The following is a 10662-nucleotide window of genomic DNA, read 5'->3' as shown; positions in this document are numbered from 1 at the left end:
TCCAGCCGTGGGTTAGGCCGGGCGCTCTGATGATTGGCTCGGTTCGCTCGCCAACCACCACGTGACGACTAGCTGCCTATGCTGTGCGAGAGGAGTGTCGGTCTGTGACTGAGAACTTCCCGCCAAGTTCGAGCGCGCGGGGAGCACCGGGCGGAAGGGGAGACGCTGCCGGGAGCGAAGATTGGAGATACGCAGCGGGCGCACACCCGGACGTCATAGGACAGCCATGCCTGGCAAGGGAGCATCTGCAGTTCCCGAAACTGGGGGGCGAGGGACGCAGAGCCCGGCAGGTGAGCCCCGAACACCATGTCCGGTAACGGCGAGTTATTACGGGTACTGCCCAATACAGTGCCCCCGACTAACGGTGCACAGGCTGCATCACTTGGTTATAAATTCAGCAGCAGACCCACACCCCGCCACTTTCCAAAAGTGCACTTAACCCTTTACAGCACCAGAGCAATGGCCGCCAGTGTAGCCCGGGTCCTGCTAATCGCTGGGTCCACCGTGGCCGCTCCTCACTTTGTTCATAGTGGTTACTGCTTTTTCCCACTGGTCACTTACCGGAGTTTGTCACCAGTTAGCTGTGTCTCTGGTATAGCATTTGGTATGTGGGAGATAGGTAGACAACTCAGTAATTCTCAGTGTAAAGCTGGGTACACCTCTGCAATCTTTGGGCTATTCTTTTGGTTTCGAGATGTTTGATATCTGAAGAGTGTGTATGCATCTTTAATCATGTTTTGTCAGATGAAAGCTGCTGGGATGTGCAGTACCACAACACCTGGATTTATTTATTACCAGTTATTTATATAGCGCACACATATTCCGCAGCGCTTTACAGAGAAGATCTGGACATTCACATCAGTCCATGCCCCAGTGGAGCTTACAATCTATATTCCCTACAATATGTACATGCACACACTAGGGTTCATTTTTTTTGGTGGGAGCCAATTAACCTGCCAGTATATTTTTGGAGTGTGGGAGGAAACCGGAGTACCCGGAGGAAACCCACACAAGCACAGGGAGAATATACAAACTCCGCACAGTTAGGGCCGTGGTGGGAATCGAACCCATGACCTCAGTGCTGTGAGGCAGTAACGCTAACCATTACACCGTCTGTGCTGATGACCGCTTATTGCCCACCACTGATGTAAGCTATATAATCTATACACAGCCATGGCCAAAAGTTCTAAGAATGACACAAGTATTGGTTTTCACAAAGTTTGCTGCTTCAGTGTTTTTAGACCTTTTGTCAGATGTTACTATGGTATACTGAAGTAAAATTACAAGCGTTTCATAAGTGTCAAAGGCTTTTATTGACAATTACATTAAGTTTATGCAAAGAGTCAATATTTGCACTGTTGACCCTTCTTTTTCAAGACCTCTGCAATTCACCCTGGCATGCTGTCAATCAACTTCTGGGCCACATACTGACTGGCCGCCCATTTTTGCCTAATCAATGCTTGGAGTTTGTCAGAATTTGTGGGTTTTTGTTTGTCCACCCACCTCTTGAGGATTGACCACAAGTTCTCAATGGGTTTAAGGTCTGGGGAGTTTCCTGGCCATGGACCCAAAGTTTCCATGTGTTGTTCCCTGAGCCAATTAGTTATCCCTTTTGCCTTATGACAAGGTGCTCCATCATGCTGGAAAAGGCATTGTTCGACACCAAACTGTTCCAGGATGGTTGGGAGAAGTTGCTCTTGGAGGATGTTTTGGTACCATTCTTTATTCATGGCTGTGTTCTTAAGCAAAATTGTGAGTGTGCCCTCTCCCTTGGCTGAGAAGCAACCCCACACATGAATGGTCTCAGGATGCTTTACTGTTGGCATGACACAGGACAGATGGTAACGCTCACCTTTCCTTCTCCAGGCAAGTGTTTTTCCAGATGCCCCAAACAATCTGAAAGGGGATTCAACAGAGAAAATAACTTTACCTCAGTCCTCAGCAGTCCCTGTCCCTTTTGCAGAATATCAGTCTGTCCCTGATGTTTTTCCTGGACAGAAGTGGCTTCTTTGCTGCCCTTCTTGACACCCGGTCAGCCTCCAAAAGTCTTTGTCCTGTGTGATGCCAACAGTAAAGTATCCTGAGACCATTCATGTGTGGGGTTGCTTCTCAGCCAAGGGAGTGGGCTCACTCACAATATTGCCTAAGAACACAGCCATAAATAAAGAATGGTACCAAAACATCCTCCAAGAGCAACTTCTCCCAACCATCCAAGAACAGTTTGGTGACGAGCAATGCCTTTTCCAGCATGATTGAGCATCTTGCTACAAGGCAAAAGTGATAACTAAGTGGCTCGGGGAACAAAACATCAAAATTTTGAGTCCATGGTCAGGAAGCTCCCCAGACCTTAATCCAATTGAGAACTTGTGGTCAAGAGGCGGGTGGACAAACAAAACCCTACAAATTCTAACAAACTCCAAGCATTGATTAGGCAAGTATGGGTGGCCATCGGTAAGTATGTGGCCAGAATATGATTGACAGCATGCCAGGGTGAATTGCAGAGGTCTTGAAAAAGAAGGGTCAACAGTGCAAATATTGACTGTGCATAAACTTAATGTACCGTATATACTCGAGTATAAGTCGACCCGAAAATAAGCCGAGGTGCCTACTTTTACCACAAAAAACTGGGAAAACTTATTGACTCGAGTATAAGCCTAGGGTGGGAAATGGCAGCAGCTGGTAGTGCCCCCAGTAGTAATTCCCCCTGGTTGTGCCCCCAGTGGTAATCCCCCCCTATCAGTGCCTCCAGTAGTAATCCCTCCTGGTTGTGCCCCCAGTAGTAATTCCCTCCTGGTTGTGCCCCCAGTAGTAATCCCTCCTGGTTGTGCCCCCAGTAGTAATCCCTCCTGGTTGTGCCCCCAGTAGTAATCCCTCCTGGTAGTGCCCCCAGTGGTAATCCCCCCCCCCTTTCAGTGCCTCCAGTAGTAATCCCCCCCCTGGTAGTTCCCCCAGTGGTAATAACTCCTTTTAGTGCCCCCTGTAGTAATCGCCCCCTGGTAGTTCCCCCAGCAGTCCCCCCCCCCCCCAGTAGAGAGAGACGTAATAAGAATTAAAAAAAAAAAAAATCACTTCGCTGAAACTCCCGCTCCTGGTCCCGCCGCTATCAGCTCCTCCGGCCGCTTTGTATGGGAGAGACGTCATTACTCATGACGTCTCTCCCATTACCCACTGCGGGAGCCGGAAGATGGCTCCCGCAGTGGGAGCAGCAGCAGCCGCTGAGAGTCTGACAGACTCTCAGCGACTGCTGATTACAGAAAACACGCAGCTGCCGGCTCCGCCGGCTGTGTGTTTGTGCTGTGTAGCGCTGACCGAACTCCGTCCGGTCAGCGCTATACTTCACTCGAGTATAAGCCGAGGGGGTACTTTTTCAGCACAAAAAATGTGCTGAAAAACTCGGCTTATACTCGAGTATATACGTAATTGTCAATAAAAGCCTTTGACACTTATGAAATGCTTGTAATTCTACTTCAGTATACCATAGTAACATCTGACAAAAAGGTCCAAAAACACTGAAGCAGCTAACTTTGTGAATACCAATACTTGTTATTCTCAAAACTTTTTTTTTATATATATGTGTGTGTGTGTGTATATGTAGCGTTCCCGCTAGGCTGTTTTAGCGGGGCGCGGCGCCCTGCCCTCCTTCTGGAGGACAAAAAGCACCCTGCCCTCCAGGAGGTGGGCAAAAAGCGCCCTGCCCTCACAGCCTGCGGGTGCCGTTCTCACCCGCGTGACACAGTGTCCCGCGGGTGGAGAAACATGCGGTGACCCGGTCACCGCCGGAGAATAGACGCCGGGCGCATGCGCCCGGCATCTAGTCTCCCTTTCTGCAGCGCTTGGGGGCTGCCCGGCATGTCCGTAAGCGCCGGGCACGCCCCCAAGTATGACGAAAAGGGGACGCGTCTTATAGAAACACCCCCTTTTTATGACCACGCCCCCTTTTTGGGGCGTGCTCACAAGGTTGCCCTCTCTAGCTCCGGCGCCCTGCCTGTCGCCGGAGCTAGAGTGAACAATATATAATATATATATATATATATATATATATATATATATATATATATATATATATATATATATATATAATACACACAATCCAATACCACACACAAAAAAGAACGTGGAATGAGGGCACTCACCAAAAAAAAGGTCAACTTGTATTTAATTGAGGCATTAATTTAGTAGTTCACAGGTGCTGCATATGTGGAAATGCCGACGTTTCGGTCCAAACACGGGCCATTCTCAAGGTGCAGCAATCCAAAAGTCATAAATGCATCATGGGACCAGGAAAGTGGCAAACCAACTGGGCACATCGGGTAGTACAAAATGCAGTCTCCCAGGGCCCCGTTATATAGCTTACACACCCATAACTAATAAGCAATCAGCAATCAAGGGAATAGGTAACCAGCCACTTACCAAAGTATGGAGGATAGAGACAGCAGAAAACACCTTAAAGTGTGGTGGGCGTAAGGGACCAATTAAGGTACCGGCCGTCCATATCACATAATGCCAGCCATCCAGCGCGGCACGCTGTCGCACCATTACTGGCTCGCTCAGCGTGACACGAACCTGGCAACCGGAAATGACGCGCGTCATACCACGTGTTCCACACACGGTTGCGCGTGCATACTGGACGCGTAACCAGGGCGACAGGAATATTAACCTCCGTGGCAGTAGGCTGGTGAAGACTAGGGCCAATAGGGCATAGATTAAAGAAGGGGTGTGACACATAGAAAAGGCATATTATATAAACAAGAACCCTGGGATACATTGCAAAGAAAGGGAGTATACCAGGTAACAACTAAGTAATATAAAGTTACAAAAATCACTAAGCAACAAATATATCCTAACATGTCCCTGTAGCCTTTATTATGTTGGCCTGACCACTAGACCATTCAGGGAACGAATGGCCAACCACCGGTCCTCTATCAGGGCTGCGTTACAAACACGAAGCACTGATAAACCAGTGGCCCGACATTTTCTCCTCCTTGATAATCAGGTGTCGATGTTACGGTGTCGCCTTATCGATTGGGTCCCACCACTGATTAGGGGTGGTGACCGTACTAAACGACTCCATCAGAGGGAAAGTTTTTGGATTAGTAAGCTTGACACTGTGGCTCCAAGGGGTCTAAATGAGACTAATCACTTGTCTGTGTTTTTACCTTAATGCTGTTTTTTTTTTTTTTTGATGCTTTTCATATTATGTTTACTGGTTATGTTTTATATCATTATTTAATTTACTGCTTATTTTTTTATTTATCCCTTTTTCTTTTTTTTCTTTTTTCCTCTTTGAGTATATTATTTTTCCATTTATTTTTTCATAGTGACATGATTATAGTTTTGCCACTAATTTTGCGTAGCGATACTTTTATGATTTGTTGCTTAGTGATTTTTATAACTTTATATTACTTAGTTTTTACCTTGTATACTCCCCTTCTTTGCAATGTATTCCAGGGTTCTTGTTTATATAATATGCCTTTTCTATGTGTCACTATGTGAAACTGGCCTTATGACCTGAGGAGGAGCACCCTTGATATACTTTTTGCAAAAGATGTTGATGTGAGTGCAGATATGAACTGTTCCTGTATACTAGTGAGCTAGCTCCGCGATGCTCATTTTTCTGACACCCATCGCTTATTTTTTGATTGTTATATAAGTACATCGTATTGTACTCTCATGTGCGGCATTTTTATTGCAAGTTAAGGATCTACTTTTTATTGAAAGTACGCTTTTTACAGTTCAAGTATGGCTCAAGGTGCCATCTCTATACCTAATGATGCCACTCTGCTTCAAGCAGAAAAACATATCTTTACTTTCTCTGATGATGATTCTGAAGGAATACTTTTTAGTGAAGTCGAGTATCAAGCCTTACCTGCTGAAACTACAATTGATTTATACCACTGTTAATTAAGACTAAGGAAACATGAGGTTGACCTTAATTTGCACGGGCAGTTCTTGTCCGAATATTACAGACGTAATTAGATACCCAGGGGCTTCAGGATTCGGTATGTCCCCACCATCGGCCGCAGTAATCCTGTATTCTGTGGTTGACGGTGTGGCATTCTTAATAAATGCTCCTTGGATTTACTACTCTTAGTGGTTGAAGAAGTTGGGGTTGAACTGAAAAACATTGTGGGTGAAATAGAACAGTTTAACACCACTTGTCTCTCAAATCTTAGCCAAGATAAAACCACTAACTGGCTCGATACACTCTCTGATCAGGTTCAGAACTATCGACGTGATCTGGTGGCCTTTAAGAGAATAAAACTCTACTGTGATGAATGACTACAAGACACATAACGTTTATCGCTGGTTAATGGGTGATGGTACTTTAGATTCTAAGGATTTCCCCAGACGTAGCCGACCGAGAGCTCAGATACAGCCAAAAAGGTTTGAGACTATTGATTCAAGTGCCCCACCCTCCTCGTCTGATAATGACTCCATGGGTTCTGAACAGAACCTTTTTTTAGAGATAGGCCCTGCACAACAAGCAGGCGAACCTCTTTTGGCCCCAAGAAACATAGGGCGCACACGAGGAGTGGGGGTGGGAGGAAGAAGAGGAAGGAGACGTAAGATATAAATGTGGTGTTTAATTTGTTTACCTACCCTTTAGATCAAGCTGAGACTTCATTGTTAGATAAGGATTTATCATTTGCCCCTGTTTCTAATTTCAATGTACAAGATTGGAATATTGATATGTATAAATTTGGACGCAAATTAAGATTGCGTGAACACTACCTCGATTCGTATTCAACCACTGGATCGGATGATTTAAAGAAACCCTCCACGTTTGATCCTATCTCAGTAAATCCTAGTATTAAGACTTTTCTTAGAATGACCTCTACTGATGTGGCTTCATGATCTACTAAGAAGAAATTTGATAACTTGTCTAAATTAGAGAGGGCCGCCCTGAAAAAATTACGTGATAACCCAGAGATCGTCATTCGTAATGCTGATAAGGGCGGGGCTGTGGTTGTTATGGACTGGATTGATTATAATGATGAGATGTTGAGGCAACTAAGTGATGCCACCACTTACAAAAAATTAACGACTAATCCTACTTCTGAATTCAAACGCAAGATTGATCAAACACTTAGATTGGGTCTTACTAATGGTTGGTTGAATGATAAAACATTCCATTATCTTACGGTGGATTTTCCCATTTGTCCAATTATATATCTTCTACCGAAGATTCATAAGACCCTAACTAGACCACCAGGGAGACCAATCATCTCTGCTAAAGGTTCATTACTGCAACCCTACGCGATTTTTATTGACAAAATTCTACAACCATTGGTACTCCGCATTCCCAGCTTCATTAGAGATACACAACATTTTTTGACCCTTCTACACAACAGTTAAATCCATTGAGTGAAGACACCCTGCTCGCCACTTTGGACGTAATTTCATTATATACCATCATACCACATACTAGTGGGTTAGAAAAATTACGAGAGGCACTCACCATGAATCCACATGCTACAATACCAACAGAATTCATCCTTGAATTAACCAATTTTGTTTTGGAATACAACTTTTTCATGTATGATGGGGACTATTTTCAGCGATCAGGAACATTGAGGGGGTCGAATTTGGTACCCGCGTACGCCAATTTGTTCATGGCGGCGTTCGAGGCTGAATTTATTTTGCCAAAATTTGGATCTAACATCATTTTTTTCAAATGTTTTATTGACGACATCTTCATTTTATGGAAGGGGAGCCTAGAATCCTTCAACAAGATGATACAATGGCTTAATGATCTATCTCAACCAGCTAAATTTACCAGTACTATCGATACGGTGAAGATTAATTTTCTCGATGTTAGTTATTAAAAAAGGTGAATCCTTGGAGTATATGCTTTACAGAAAACCAACTGATCGTAATACTCGCATGCTCGTAGCTTTCACCCCCCCCCATGGTTAATAGCCTACCCAGGGCACAGTTTTTATGTGTATTACCCAATACCACTGATGTTGATGTCCTGGACAGTCAGCTATCTGATATGAGTGACCCGTTCCGGGCAAGGGGCTACGATCAACATCTAATCCAATATAACCTTTCAAAGGCAAGAGAATTTCATTTATCTAGACGATTAATTGACTCTGTCGATAATGGACATAATGAAAAAATTATTTTTTCCACCAGATTAAGTAGTAGATCACAAATCGTCCGTAGAGCATTGCACCCTCGATGGCCCTTGTTGACATCAGATCCCGACCTTAGAATGAAGAATGTACCGCCGCCGATGCTTGCATATAGGAGGAATTCCACTTTGAATCAACTACTCATGAGACCAACGCTATCTCCTGGGAAATCTAAAGGGACCGATTGGCTGTTAAAACAAAAACCTGGATGTGTGAGTTGCGGGAGTTGTATCACCTGACGTAGTTTACTTACAGGCCCTACTTTCCCACACCCGCATACTGGGAAACAATTTAAGATTAACTACAGGTTACATTGCTAAGGAGTTTGTGATCTATATCCTAACATGTCCCTGTAGCCTTTATTATGTTGGCCTGACCAGGGAACGAATGGCCAACCACCGGTCCTCTATTAGGGCTGCGTTACAAAAACGAAGCACTGATAAACCAGTGGCCCGGCATTTTCTCCTCCTTGATCATCAGGTGTCGATGTTACGGTGTCGCCTTATCGATTGGGTCTCACCACTGACTAGGGGTGGTGACCGTAGTAAAAGACTCCATCAGAGGGAAAGTTTTTGGATTAGTAAGCTTGACACTGTGGCTCCAAGGGGTCTAAATGAGACTAATCACTTGTCTGTGTTTTTACCTTAATGCTGTTTTTTTTTTTTTTTTGATGCTTTTCATATTATGTTTACTGGTTTATGTTTTAGATCATTATTTAATTTACTGCTTATTTTTTTATTTATCCCTTTTTCTTTTTTTTCTTTTTTCCTCTTTGAGTATATTATTTTTCCATTTATGTTTTCATAGTGACATGATTATAGTATTGCCACTAATTTTGCGTAGCGATACTTTTATGATTTGTTGCTTAGTGATTTTTGTAACTTTATATTACTTAGTTTTTACCTTGTATACTCCTTTTCTTTGCAATGTATCCCAGGGTTCTTACTTATATAATATGCCTTTTCTGTGTGTCACACCCTTTCTTTAATCTATACCCTATTGGCCCTAGTCTTCACCAGCCTACTGCCACGGAGGTTAATATTTCTGTCGCCCTGGTTATGCGTCCAGTATGCGTGCGCAACCGTGTGTGGAACACGTGGTATGACGCGCGTCATTTCCGGTTGCCAGGTGCGTGTTACGCTGAAAGCGCCAGTGATGGTTCGTCAGCGTGCTGCGCCGATTGCCAGGTACGTGTCACGCTGAGCGCGCCAGTGATGGTGCGTCAGCGTGCCGCGCTGGATGGTTGGCATTATGTGATATGGACGGCCAGTACCTTAATTGGTCCCTTACGCCCACCACACTTTAAGGTGTTTTCTGCTGTCTCTATCCTCCATACTTTGGTAAGTGGCTGGTTACCTATTCCCTTCATTGCTTATTTAGCTTACACACCCATAACTAATAACGGGGCCCTGGGAGACTGCATTTTGTACTACCCGATGTGTCCAGTTGGTTTGTCACTTTCCTGGTCCCATGATGCATTTATGACTTTTGGATTGCTGCACCTTGAGAATGGCCCGTGTTTGGACCGAAACGTCGGTATTTCCACATATGCAGCACCTGTGAACTACTAAATTAATTCCTCAATTAAATACAACTTGACCTTCTTTTTTTTTGGTGAGTGCCCTCATTCCACGTTCTTTTTTGTGTGTGGTATTGGAATGAATATATATAAATATATGTATGTATGTATATATATATATATATATATATATATATATATATATATATATTATGCACACATATTATATATATATATATATATATATATATATATAGTGTGTGTGTATGTGTGTGTGTGTATATATATATATATATATATATATATATATATATATATATATATATATATATATATATATATATATATATATATATATATAGAGATAGAGATAGAGTGTGTGTATGTATGTCCCGGCACTCCTTAGGCCCAAATACCTTGCTCCAGGTGCCCTCAATAAGGTGGAGATCGCTCCCCTCTATACAATCCACGGTGATACAGCGGCACTCAGGAGTCTTCACAATAAGGTGAAACAACGTGTTTATTTCAACGTTTCGAGATACGGAGACCTCGTCTTCAGGAACACACAGACAACATACATGCAATATCAATGACCTTAAATACCTTAGATGTGCTTGAATAAACCGTGTATCCTGTCCACCTCCGGATTACAAACCACACACTTCCGGTCGCGGCACCCGCGAACCGGAAGTGACATCATCCAATGTCCGGATGGTAATACAGGAGCAATAATAAAACGTAACAATTCTTTAACAGTAACAAAAACTATGCTGCGCTGCCACTCAACTGAACAGCGCTGCATCGTGCCATAAACATAAATATAAAATAAGTGACAGTAGGAAATGTTTAAAAAACTGGTCCATAGATACATTCATAACCATATTGCCCTCTTGTGGCCAAAATACAATACACATACCAATATTAACTATACATCAACTATACTACAATGTAAATGTGCAATACCATCTAATGAACATAGGAAGAATTGCATGATGTCCTAAGACA

The 10662-nt window shown here is 43.5% G+C and overlaps 1 protein-coding gene across 1 annotated transcript in view; it reads left to right on the top strand.

The window, feature by feature from the left end:
- Window positions 1-51: 51 nt before the first annotated feature.
- Window positions 52-10662, top strand: part of CHAF1A (chromatin assembly factor 1 subunit A) — a gene marked incomplete at its 3' end in the record, with an annotated part of 210162 nt that continues 199551 nt past the window's right edge. Inside the window, exon 1 of the mRNA XM_088444069.1 lies at window positions 52-290. Within this exon, the coding sequence (XP_088300195.1) occupies window positions 227-290 (64 nt within the window). The remainder of the gene's footprint in view (window positions 291-10662) is intronic.

Source organism: Taudactylus pleione, unplaced genomic scaffold (genome assembly GCF_031769625.1).
Source record: "Taudactylus pleione unplaced genomic scaffold, aTauple2 ptg000347l, whole genome shotgun sequence".
Taxonomy (NCBI): domain Eukaryota; kingdom Metazoa; phylum Chordata; class Amphibia; order Anura; family Myobatrachidae; genus Taudactylus; species Taudactylus pleione.
This window is presented reverse-complemented; position numbering and strand designations above follow the sequence as displayed.